Source organism: Trachurus japonicus, unplaced genomic scaffold, assembly GCF_045865225.1.
Source record: "Trachurus japonicus isolate A0001 unplaced genomic scaffold, Traja_1.0 AP030362.1".
In the NCBI taxonomy this organism is placed as follows: Eukaryota; Metazoa; Chordata; class Actinopteri; order Carangiformes; family Carangidae; genus Trachurus; species Trachurus japonicus.
In genome coordinates, this window is record NW_028220495.1 from 1 (window position 1) to 13,202 (window position 13,202).

General features: G+C 46.7%; 1 protein-coding gene across 1 annotated transcript; it reads right to left on the minus strand.

Moving 5' to 3' along the window:
- Positions 1–1,697: 1,697 nt before the first annotated feature.
- Positions 1,698–7,198, minus strand: LOC146960440 (uncharacterized). The gene is made up of 2 exons (XM_085772380.1): positions 2,356–7,198; positions 1,698–1,853 (listed from the first exon to the last, which is right to left on the minus strand). The coding sequence occupies exon 1, from the start codon at positions 7,196–7,198 to the stop codon at positions 2,603–2,605; it is 4,596 nt and encodes a 1,531-aa protein (XP_085628506.1). The 3' UTR covers positions 1,698–1,853; positions 2,356–2,602.
- Positions 7,199–13,202: the final 6,004 nt, after the last annotated feature.

Genomic DNA, 13,202 nt, shown 5'->3' on the forward strand with positions numbered 1-13,202 from the left:
GTGTTAGGGTGAAAATTGTCTTAACATTGAATGTTTGCCTTTTACTAACTGAAGTTGATATTGTGCCTTACTGATTAATAAATAAAACAGAACACCAATGTTTTACTGACTGATGAAATAAACCTGAACCTGTGTCTCTACACTGGAGACTGCAAAGCTGCACACAGTTACCTCATCACCAGAACTAACACTGAACATATATTCTCCACTTTGACAGTACTGATCAACAATGAATATATCTCACTGATGATTGTTTTATTAGACTGAGCACTTACTCATTTTACCCAATTAAACAAGTTAATCCTGTGTGGTGTGAAACATTTGCCTTTATGTACCTGTTTATGCGTTCACTTTAAGTAGTAGTAAAGTTTAGTCTCATGTTTTAACTAACCTATCGTGTCTTATATTTTTGACTAACCCCCTGAGTTTAAAGCAAACCATATAGATTAGTGTTCAGCTTAATTCATAATGCAATGAATACCAGTAACCTGTTTGATCATTCAGAGGTAAACTGAGGGCACACAGAGCCACAGTGAAAGCAAAACATCTCCAAGGCCAAAGGGAGGAGAGGATGAGAGGCCTGTGGCCTGCTGAATGAAGCATTGTGAGGAAGAGTTTTAATGGTCTGTATTATCTGCCCTGACCCCTCAGACACCTGGGATGGAGAGTTATGTCAGTGTAGGGAGGGCTTTGTTGTGTTTCAGGCCCAGAGGTTCGTGTGCTGGGAAGATGGGACCAACATGTGCCAGCCAGAGGGCACCAACGAAGGGAGGGCTAAGTTTAAACCACAGCCACTCCCCACCTGTTTTTGACCAATAAGGATTAATTACACACACATAGTGCAAAATATTAAAAACCAATGTAACGCCTTTGTCTTGGCCAGATGCAAATTGCAGAAGACAGAGAATTCTCGCTCTCTTGGGATGGTGGTTGCAGCTAACTGCTTGCAGACTGCGATTTCCTGAACAGGAGAGTTTCTTGTATCAGATGCCTTTGATGATCCAATTTAATAAATAGTTAACCGGAACGTCGTTGTTTGTCCTCTCTTGGAATAAACAAACACGCAATGTCAGTTTTCCTGTTTTTTATCCTGACAATAGATAGATAGATTAATACTTTATTCATCCCTTAAGGGAAATTCACATTAGTCAGGCAGCTAAAAATGACACAAAACATGAACCCAAAATATGTTAAGTATTACACGATTGCAGCAGGAACAAATGACCTCATAAATCTCTCAGTTCTGCAGGCCAGGGAGATGAGCCTTTTACTGCGGCTGCTCCTCTGACCTGTGAGGTTTCGTGTAGAGGGTGTTGGTGGTCACCCATCTTACACTTCATCCTCCACTTAACCACAGCCTCTACCAGCTCCGCTCCCTCCCCCATCACAGAGCTACATTTTTTGTAGTTTTTTTCTAGTCTTTTCCTGTCCCTGACCCTGATGTTGTTATGGCAAAGAATGTAACACTTGCAATGACAGCATTACATTACAGATGTCAAAGGACCTGAGTCTTCTCAAAAAGAAGAGCCTGCTTTGTGTCTTTTTGTACACATCAGTTTTGTGTACGGACCAGTCCAGCCTGTCATCAAGGTGTACTCCAAGGTACTTTCATTCAATTCATTCAATCCTTTATTTAAACTCGGAGATATATTGAGGAGTAACCTCATTTACAATATAGCCGAGATTGTAACGGAACAGCTTCGGTGATGATACGCTGGCTGTGTATATACTGGCCTAATCCTCCGGTCAGAGAAGACGCAGCAACTTCTCTCCTTTAGATGAATTTATTGACCTCTATCCAATTGAACATGACACTGGGGTACATTTGTAGTTGTGTGTGTGGTTTGTGATGTCTGCAAAGGACAACAATAATAAACAGTATTAATTAACTTACTTTGCAGTAGCATTAATAATAATTAAACTACAGTGGCATTAGTAATAGAATAACACAAATTACAACAGACGTGAGTAACGTGTCATACTGCAAATCGCCAGTAGGAGGCACTGTAGGATCATTAATCAACACAATGGCCTGGCGCAGCAGGCAGGTCACGTGACCAAGCTAGACTGAAACAGCCCCGTCAGCTACCGATCCGGTCAATTTAGCACACTAGCCTCACTGTTATAGCAGCTTCAATGAACGGCAGCTACACCGCTAAATAAACATTCACAGAAGAAAATAAATGTATGATAATTAACTGAGTTACATGTCGGACGGGCCGTCCGTATTCTATGGGGCTCGGTAAGACATGCTAAATGCTAAGCTAACGAGCAAACGAACATATTACCCTGCTAATATTATTAGCTCTCGTCACACATGAAGTATAAACAACATTCATTCATCACGTAACTTACATCATCACCGACGCACACTGTTGTACAGTACAAAGAGATGAAGGAAAGCACTGGTGCTCGGCAGAAGGTAACTCAACCAGGTAACTGCACCGAAGTTTATTGAACACACTGCGCATGCGCAAACAGTCCATCAGTCTCTGCGTGAAGCAGCTTACTGTGACGTGTACTCCTCACAGCAGGGAATTCACAACAGCCGCCCCCACATTCATTCATGAATGTGTAGAAGAAGCACAAGTCCCTGCTGTTGTTAAGAGTGACTGGTGTCCTCTGGCATCTTGGGGAGCGGTACCAACTTGGTAACCGGACGAGTGTAGACTGTCCCTTTAATATTGACGTCCGCTGAACGAACAGTCCCATCATCGCTGGGATGAACTTTGGTGACCTTTCCTATGGGCCAGAGCGCCCTAGGAAGCTGGGGGTCCACTACCATAACCACTTGGTCAGCAGCGAGGCCAGCAGTAGGGGTCCTCCACTTCTGGCGGCGCTGAAGGTCAGGTAGGTATTGGCGGGTGAATTGGCTCCAGAACCGGTCTGCCAAGACCTGGCTATGCCTCCAACGGCGGCGGCCCAGAAGTTCACTGGAACCATATGCGGCTTGAGGAAGCGATGCGTCGTGCCGCCCCATCAGCAGCAAGTTCGGCGTTACAGGATCGGGGTCAGCCAGATCAGAAGAGGAGTATCCCAGGGGCTTTGAGTTAAGTATACCCTCTACCTCCACGAGGACAGTCGACAACACCTCCTCTGATATGACTTGATCCCGCAGCACGACTTGGAGTGAGGCTTTCACTGACCTTACCTCCCTCTCCCACGCACCACCGAAATGGGGTGAAAGAGGAGGATTGAATTTGAATGTAATGCTTTGGTCGGCCAACTGTTGCTTCAATGAAGGTTCGAGATCTTCCAGTGATTCTTTGAGCTCTCGCTCTCCCCCTCGGAAGTTGGTGCCTCTGTCGCATAAGATCTCGTATGGCTTGCCTCGTCTTGAGATAAATCGACGCAGGGCCAGTAAGAACGAGTCTGTGTCCATGTGTGGCAACAGATCAAGGTGGACGCATCTTGAGGTAAGACATTTAAATATTATGCCCCACCGTTTCTCATGTCTTCTTCCGATCTTTACTGTATAGGGCCCGAAGCAGTCGACCCCGGTGGACCAGAATGGGGGTTTGTTGATCCGGAGCCGCGCAGCAGGCAGGTCGGCCATCCTTGGTGCCACGGGGGTGCTCCGCCACAAACAGCATTCTGCACAGTGTTTCTGGTGTTTTTTAATTACCTGTCGACCACGTAGGATCCAGTAGTTTCTTCGGATCTCTGCGAAGATTCTCTCAGGGCCAGCGTGGTGCAGACGGTGGTCGTAATCCTTCACTAAGAGCTGTGTGATCAGATGATCAGGGCTGATGACAACAGGGTGAAGGCAGTCTTCAATCAGGTTCTCTGCTTTGCGTAGGCGACCACCAACTCGAATGAGGCCTAATACTTGATCGTATTCGGGACTGAGAGCACTTAAACGGCTGCCTGAACGGACTGGTTTGCCCTGTTTAAGTGCCTTTAGTTCTTCAGGGAAGCTATCGGATTGTATCCTTCTCAGCAGAGTAGTCTCCATCTCGATGTGGTCGGCGGCAGACATAGCTGGGGCAGCCGCCCCGTGAAGGGACTGATATGTAGCCTGCAGTAGTTCAGTCCATGTATTGTATTTAGCAGGATCAGGCTCATCGCTGCTGGTAGTAGAGATGTGACCACAGAAGGTTGGGGCTCTCAACTCATCAGGTTCCTCTGTGTGCACTGAGGGGTTCACTGGCCAGTGATCTGAAGACTGGAACAGAAACGAAGGCCCCTGACTCCAGCGGTTTGGCTGGGACAATTCGAGGAGGGTCTTCCCGCGGGTGATATCATCAGCCGGATTCAAGTCAGTGTTAACGTATCTCCATGATCCGGGCTTGGTGAGGTCCAGTATTTCAGTAACTCTTGTACCGACGAATACTTTGTACTGGTTGGACTCCGACTGTATCCAGCTCAGTACGGTTGTTGAGTCAGACCACAGCACCACGGATTGGATGGACAAAGTCAGTTCGGTCTGTAGAACCTTGGCCAGCTGGGCTCCTGTGAGTGCGGCGCATAATTCCAGTCTGGGCATCGTCTGTTGCCGCTTGGGTGCAACCCGCGACCTGGCCATAATGAACGACACGGTGATGCGTCCCTCTGGATCCTCCACTCGCAGGTAGGCGACTGATCCGTACGCCTTCTCCGAGGCATCACAAAAAATGTGAATCTGCCTCACTGATGAGTCGTTGTCAGCGGCTTCTGGAACATAACAACGGGGAAGAACTATGTTATACAACTGAGGGAGCTCACCTTCCCATGCCTGCCACACCGGAAGTAGCTCGTCTGCAATAGGCTCGTCCCACTGTCTCTCTGTAGCCCACAAAGCCTGGACCAGGACTTTGGCCCGGGTAGTGAAGGGAATTATGTATCCGAGCGGGTCGTATTGTGAGGCAAGCACCCTGTACACGTTCCTCATGGTGGGCTGTTTGGATGATACAGGCTTACATTTATAACCCAGTGTGTCCGTCATGCAATGCCAAACCAGGCCGAGAGTGGACTCCCTCGGGTCAGCTCCTTCAGCAGTTAGCCACAGCTCGGATGTTGTTGATCGCGCCTCAGTCTGGAGGTGAGAGATTACCTCTGTCCTGTTGGATGCCCACTGCCTGATCTCAAATCCACCTTTAGCGAGGAGGGCTCTCAGGCGGTCGAGAAGATCCTTTGCCTGCTGTGGTGAGTGGAGTGATTTCAGACAGTTATCCACATAGAACGAGGTGATTACCGTGTCCAGCAGGTCCTCGTTGCCACTCTGGTGATCTCGAACGTGACGCTGCACAGCGTATATGGCACAACACGGACTGCAAACTATGCCAAATGGCAAGACACGCCATTCATAAATGTCAGGTGGTCTGTCTCTGTCCATGTCGCGCCAGAGGAAGCGGACAAGTGGTCGGTCTTCGGGAAGGAGTCTGATTTGATGAAACATAGCCTTTATGTCTCCGCTGATAGCGACCACATGTTCTCGAAACCTGAGCAGAACCCCCACCAACGACGGCCCGAGAGAGGGTCCTGGTAGCAGGTCATCGTTCAGAGCACTCTCTTGGTAGCGGAAGGAGCAGTTAAATACCACCCTTGCCTTTCCGTTATGATGTACTAAGTGGTGCGGAATGTACCAGGATTCAGTAGAACGACTGGCCTCCTCACTGGTGATCCTCTCAGCATATCCCGCCTCCACTAGCTTGTGTATTTCTTGGTTGTAGACTTTAGCAAGCTCCGGATTGGTCAACAGGCGGCGTTCTGTAGAGCGGAGGAGGGGCATCACGGCAGCAGGTGATGCGCAGGGCAGAGCTACATTCCTCTTTCGAAGGAGGGGTGTTGCGTATCTTGAGACTCCACCCACTATTACAGTGGTGCTCTTCTCATCCAGCATGGTGAGGGCTGCTTGGTCTTGCTTGGATCGTGTCACCTCTCTTTCGCTTTTATATGGCAAAATGTCAAGCTGCCACAGGCGTTGAACATCCCTTTGTAGGTCGGAGCAAGGTGTATCAACTGACAGGTGAAGGAAAGAGCTCTCACCGTTTGGATGTTGAAGAAAGTTAGTGGGTCCCTGCACTGCCCAGCCGAGTCGGGTGCAGACTGCTACTGATGCTCCAAGAGATCCTGCACGTACTGGGTGGATTGGAGTTATTAGATGAGGGTGGTCAGATCCAATCAGTAGCATTGGCTGAACTTTGGTGAATGTGTGCAGGGGGACTCCTTTCAGGTGGTTGTATTTTCTTACCAGTTTGTCTCCTGGACATGACTGCTCAGCCAGTTGGAGTTCAGTCGCAGTGAATGCTTGGTTGATGGAGTGATAGGTACGTGGCTGTGTGTTAGCTGACACCTCAAATGACACTGCCATTCCCTGGAGCTTTAACACATCCTGTCTGATGGTCTTCAGTTTAAGTGACTCCACTTCTCCACACAACCCAAGGTGCTTGACCGCAGCAGACAGAATCACAGTACGCTCAGAGCCGTCATCTAACACTGCATGTGTGTTTAGTGTTCTCTTGCCATGACGGAGCAGCACTGGTACCACTTTCAACATGACGCGTCCTGAGTGGCTGGCATGATCCAGATAAACTGCATTAGTTGGGGCGCTGACAGTGAGAATGTTTAGCTGTGGGTCTTGGGCCACGACTTCATGGAGTATCAGCAGGTGTTGTTTGTTGCATGTGGAGCAGAGTTTCTTTAGGGTGCAGCTATCTGGTGAGTGGCCACGCCCACATCTCCAACATTTTCCTTTGTCTTTAATCCAGGCGGCTTTCTCCTCAGTAGTAATTCTTTCGAACTCAGGGAAGCCGTTGAGGTAATGGTCCTGGGTGGTTGTGCAATATGGACAATAGGGTTTAAAGCGCTCCCTCCTTTTACCCGTGGGCTGATCTTTCCTTGAGCCTGGCTGGAGGTAGGTCCTTTGTCGCTGTGGAGAGGTCTGCTGATGCTTGATTGTCGTGGAGTCGCTGCTGAAGTAAACAGAGGCTGGTTTGACCCACTGTGATTTACCTGCTTTACTCTCTCTCTGTGTGATACGACTGGACTCAGCTGGGTTGGATTCTGCTGCACGTCGGGACACCTGGAGCACCTGAACCTTCATATCCAGCCATTCAGCGAGGTCAGGTAAGGTGTATGTCTGGTCGCTCCCACTGCGGATGATGCCTCTTTTAATACAGAATTCGGCGAAGCTATCCCTGTAGTGGCCAGGCAGCTTACCAAGGAGGGTGTCGACGTGGGAGCCGCACCGCAGCTCAGACTGAGCGGGACCGTCCATGCGACTTAACATCCCCACCAGTGTGTTTACAGATGAGGAGAAATCTTCGAAAGCCTTTGCGTCGCCAGGTTTCACGGGAGGAGAGTTCAATATAGTCTTTAATTCCCCCTGAACCAGCTGTCTTGGCTGTCCATATCGTTGCTGCAGAGCATCCATTGCACTGGTGTATGGTGTGGAGTCATGTATGTATCTCTTTGCCATTTGGTAGGCACTTGGCAGTTTGAGATGATCAAGTAATACTTGGTATTTATAATCTTCAGTTAAGTGTCTGTGTGGACCAAGTAAACTATCCAGTCCCCTTTTCAGCATGATGAAGTCACTCTCCCGTCCGGAACTGAAGAGAGGCAGCTTGGGCTTAGGAATACCGTATGAAGCAGCAATCGCCATTTCTGTCATAGTGAGAGTTGCAGGATTGTTGTAGGGAGAGATGTATCCTGGTGCTGTAGGTGGAGCAACCATGGGCGTAAGCTGTGAGTAGTGTGCAGCTGATTGAGGTCCAGACTGGTATAGCTGTGGTTGGGCTACAGGGGGATATCCAGTCTGTGGAAGTGAGTAGACTGCTCCGGGATCAGTAGGTGGCTGATAAGGAGGGATAGCACGAGAGTTTGGCCTTGTCCCTTGTTGGTTGAATGAAGCAGGTTGATATCCCAGCGGTGGTCCAGGTTGAGGAGTGGTCAGATGCTGGACAGATTGAGGATAACTCTGCTGCTGTGCAGTTGTGGGGAGAGCTGTGGCATAACTTGAGACTGTGGAGGTGCAGGTTGGGCTGGCTGAGGTGTATACAGGGCAGGTGAATGTGTCAGCAGGGCTGCAGGATGATCTGGCAGAAACACTGTCAGTGGTGCCTGTTGAGCTGGTTGATGCCCCGGCTGGACGTGCTGACCTGCATGCTGGATGGGCGGAGAAGGTGAATACAATCGCTGTGCAAGCGGAGTGTGGTGAGCAGACTGAACTGCAGGCAGCTGTAGAAACTCTGGCGCTAGTCCAGCTAGGGTAGCTGAATGATGAGTAGACTCACTGAGATCCAGCGGTTGTGTTGCTACCTGGACGGATGGCTGCAGAGCTCTGGCAGCCTGAGTCGTTGAGCTGAGTTCTCCGTGCTGTATGGGCTGTGCTGTAGGTGGGCGAGGCTCACTGTTGTCCAAGAGATGACAATATCCTCCATCAGCTGATTTCCAACTCATCCGATTATCCGTAAGGGGTGATACTCTGGGCCCTGTCACTCCACTGTGATGAATATGAGGAAGGCTCGAGCTCCGGAGAGGATATGATAAGTTGAATGGATGCTGCTGAGGGTGAGCTTTACCTTTAACACTGTCCATGGCTGACTGTAGCTGTTTCATCTGCTTAGTTAAGTCTTTCATGCGGGCTTCCATCCCTTCCAACCTCAAATCTTCTGACCCAGTGAGCACATTATAGTCTGGAAGCTCTTCCTGGTGCGCTTCTATCACTTGATGAGTAGTATCTCGTCTGTTCAGATAGCCCAGATAGCCAAGGTCGTCAATAACAAAGTCATGTAGGTGCTTAGGGAGTTGGTGAGACCGGCTTGGGCGGGACGCAGCTGGAGATTGTTCATCTGCATGGTTGCCAGAAGTTGCCATGGCGCAGTTATACACACAATCCGGCTCGAAGGACCACTTGTAACGGAACAGCTTCGGTGATGATACGCTGGCTGTGTATATACTGGCCTAATCCTCCGGTCAGAGAAGACGCAGCAACTTCTCTCCTTTAGATGAATTTATTGACCTCTATCCAATTGAACATGACACTGGGGTACATTTGTAGTTGTGTGTGTGGTTTGTGATGTCTGCAAAGGACAACAATAATAAACAGTATTAATTAACTTACTTTGCAGTAGCATTAATAATAATTAAACTACAGTGGCATTAGTAATAGAATAACACAAATTACAACAGACGTGAGTAACGTGTCATACTGCAAATCGCCAGTAGGAGGCACTGTAGGATCATTAATCAACACAATGGCCTGGCGCAGCAGGCAGGTCACGTGACCAAGCTAGACTGAAACAGCCCCGTCAGCTACCGATCCGGTCAATTTAGCACACTAGCCTCACTGTTATAGCAGCTTCAATGAACGGCAGTTACACCGCTAAATAAACATTCACAGAAGAAAATAAATGTATGATAATTAACTGAGTTACATGTCGGACGGGCCGTCCGTATTCTATGGGGCTCGGTAAGACATGCTACATGCTAAGCTAACGAGCAAACGAACATATTACCCTGCTAATATTATTAGCTCTCGTCACACATGAAGTATAAACAACATTCATTCATCACGTAACTTACATCATCACCGACGCACACTGTTGTACAGTACAAAGAGATGAAGGAAAGCACTGGTGCTCGGCAGAAGGTAACTCAACCAGGTAACTGCACCGAAGTTTATTGAACACACTGCGCATGCGCAAACAGTCCATCAGTCTCTGCGTGAAGCAGCTTACTGTGACGTGTACTCCTCACAGCAGGGAATTCACAACAGAGATGAAACATAAAACACACAAGGACAGAAGACAAGACATTTGAAACATACAAAAACATAACAGAATACCAGAATATAAATAAATTGAAACATAGTTAAAAGCACGAGCAGTTAGAGGTAAAATAAGATGTAGTTATGGCTAATCCAGAGTCCCCCATATGGGGGACTTGAAGACATGCATAACAATAACAAAGCCCCCACTGCACTGATTATGAAAGAATATGGTCATATTATACGTCAAATTAAACAGCAGAAGCTGGGCTACAACGTGTAAAAACCATGTTTATATGACCCAAACACAGCCCAAACACTACTCAAACAAACAACTAGACATCAAACTTCATAAAGCACCTCTGTGTGGACCCAGTCGCCACATTTCTGGCTCGTATACAACTGTACATTATGCAAAACACATCAGCGACCTCTCATCTGAACGTGAACATCGGGGCGTCCCCCAGCAACAGCAGCTAACACAGCAGCTAGCAGCAGCACGGCAGAGGGAGAAGACAACAACCAGCAAAGTCGAGCAAAAACAGACACTGCGTGGCCAAAACATGGTCGTACATTTGCTCTTACCTTTGCTGTTTTGCCGTGAAAAGGTTGTGTTATGGGTAAATCCACAATATTTCCAGTTGAACTCTGCCTAGTGTTTACATCTGAACTAGCCGGGCCGAAACCCGACGGCGCTAGGACCCTACACGGAAGCCTGGTGCGCGCGCATACAACCCCACGTTGGCCTCAAGGGGGCAGTTGTCGGTCTGAGAAGTGAAGCTCACTTCCGCGTTCAAAAAGCTGCAATCCCCTGGGCTGTCGCTGGGGGCTGGCTCCAGAAGGGAGCAACTCCAATTGAGCCCCATGTTAAAATAGCCGATTTTACAGCTTTAAAAAACATATTTACAGCCTGGTACATTTCATTTTTTTGGTCTCAACCGATAGTTTCTACCCCCGCACACACTCTGAGGGGGGTGAATTTTTTTTAAACTCTACCGTTTTACTGTTATTAGGTTTAAAGTTCTGGCCAATAAGGGCGCAGAACCGTTGAGTGACAGGTCCGGTGACCGCTGCTACGAGGCCAGTGGGCGGGCTCTCGGCCGGCCAACGGCCGCACCGCTCCAAATATGGCAAGTAGAATCCAACATGGCGCGGCTCAAACCCCCGTAGTAGCGGCACAAAACAGACTCCCCCAAACCAATGGGTGACGTCACGGACGCTACGTCCATTCTTTTTACAGTCTATGGTTGGCCTGCACGTGGATCTGCTGATCTGACTGGTTCATGGCTGTCACATGGCTGCCAGTGCGGCCAATCACATCGACCTGGGTCTAGCGTCATTCCTCTCTCTCTATTGGTTAAAATGAGCCGCCCCTCACTCGAATCGACCACTGCGCTGCAGAGATAGGCTGAAAGCCAAACCCACCCAGAAGCTGCTCTGAGAGTGCAGCAGTACGCAGAGAGACTGAATCCACTTATGTTAGTTATTTCCAATCGGTTCCAGTAGATTTATTTTCAGTTAGTTTATCCAAATTGTGTGAAAATAAAGATTAAACAATAGTTTATAGTAGCAGGTGGTTCCAAGCTGTGCCAAAAATGGACATTTTGGAAAGTTCGCCTGGATATTTTGTAGTAAAATCTCAATCATTTTGTCCTGCTTCAATTAATCAGAATCAACCACTGCAGAGACAATGTTCACATGTTGTACAATGATTTTATAGAGAGTTTGAGGTTCATCAGCATTATTCTAAAGGGCACTCATCAAAAATATGATTTTTTTTTTTAGGCGAATATTAATTTTATTAATTTTTTTCTGTGTGTCATCTTCATTTACTCTTCACCAGTAACAGATATACTGAAATTTACACATTTCAGCAATTCCTCATTTTTTTCCCTTTACTATGACACCAAAAGTATTCAAATAGACCTTGTGGTTGCAGAGATATACTCATTTTATTATGGATATGCAATTTTCGAGAAAAGGCCTAAAAAATAGGCTGGATTTTTAATTGTCCCATTGATAAAAGTGAGGTAAGTTTCAAATGATTCTGCAGAGTGTTCCAGGTTGTAGGTGCACAGTAAGAAAAGCTGGTCTTTCCAAGTTCGGTGTTAACTGAGGGAACCTGCAGTGTGAGCCAGTCTTTTGAGCGTGTGCGATAGAGACCTGTATTGAAAGATACTAGTGAGTTAATATAGGATGGTAAGAGACCAGTAAGAGCTTTAAAAATAAATAAAATCCAGTGTTGATCACGCCTGTTAGATAGTGAGGGCCATCCAACTTTGGAATACAGGTCACAGTGATGAGTGTTGTAGCTGTCGCCAGTAATGAACCTCAGGGCTGAGTGATAAACGGTGTCAAGTGGATTTAAAGTTGTAGCTGATGCATGCCTGTATATGATGTCTCCATAATCTAAGACTGACATAAAAGTTGCTTCAATAAGTTTCTTCCTGCAGTGAAAAGGAAATGATGATTTGTTTCTGTAAAAAAAGCCTATTTTTTGTCTTAATTTAATGACCAGATTAGATACATGATGTTTGAAGGTGATTTTGTCGTCGATCCAAAGTCCAAGATATTTATATTCAGAAACTCTTTCAATAGCTGTACCATTAATTGTGGAGATGATTTGCATATTGTAAGTGATATTTTTTGATTTAGTGAAGAGCATAAATTTTGTTTTACCTGCATTAAGAACCAGTTTGTGATTATTGAGAGCAACTTGTAAGTCAGTGAAACAGTGCTGAAGAGCTTGAATAGCAGAGTGTACAGAGTCAGAAATGCAATACAAAATAGTGTCATCCGCGTAAAGATGAATGTTACAGTCAGTTACAGTAGTTACAATGTCATTGATATACAGTGAAAATAAAACAGGGCCAAGGATTGAACCTTGGGGCACACCTTTTGTGATATTTAAAAAGTTTGATTTGACATTACCGAAGGTCACACATTGCTGTCTGTCTGTGAGGTAACTTTGGAACCATTTAAAAGTAATGCTATCAAGTCCGATATTGAGAAGTTTGGTTAAGAGTAGTTCGTGGTCAACTGTATCGAAGGCTTTTGAAAGATTGATAAAGAGAGCAGCACAGTGTTTCTTTTTGTCTAGAGCTAGGATGACATTGTTTAGAACCAGCGTTGCAGCGGTGGTGGTACTATGCTTTTCTCGGAAGCCAGATTGGTGAGTGCTCAGGATAGAGTGCTCTGAGAGAAATGTTTTAAGTTGATTATTTACCAATGATTCCAGTATTTTTGCCAGGCAGGATAATTTGGATATGGGCCTATAGTTATTAAGGTCGGCTGTTCCACCGCCTTTATGTAGGGGAGTTACTGAGGCAGATTTCCAAACTTTAGGAACAGTACCAGAGATAATAGAGAGGTGAAAAATATGTGTTATGTAATTTGCTATAAGTGGGGCAGCTATTTTTAGGAGGTATAGATCAAGTTTGTCCTTGCCAACTGATTTCTTAGTGTCTATAGTTTGTAATGAATTGGTCACTTCATCAGAAGAGAACAGCTG

Excerpts from the sequence above, each read along its gene's own strand:
- LOC146960440 (XM_085772380.1), bottom strand. The coding sequence starts at position 7,198 with ATGGACGGTCCCGCTCAGTCTGAGCTGCGGTGCGGCTCCCACGTCGAC.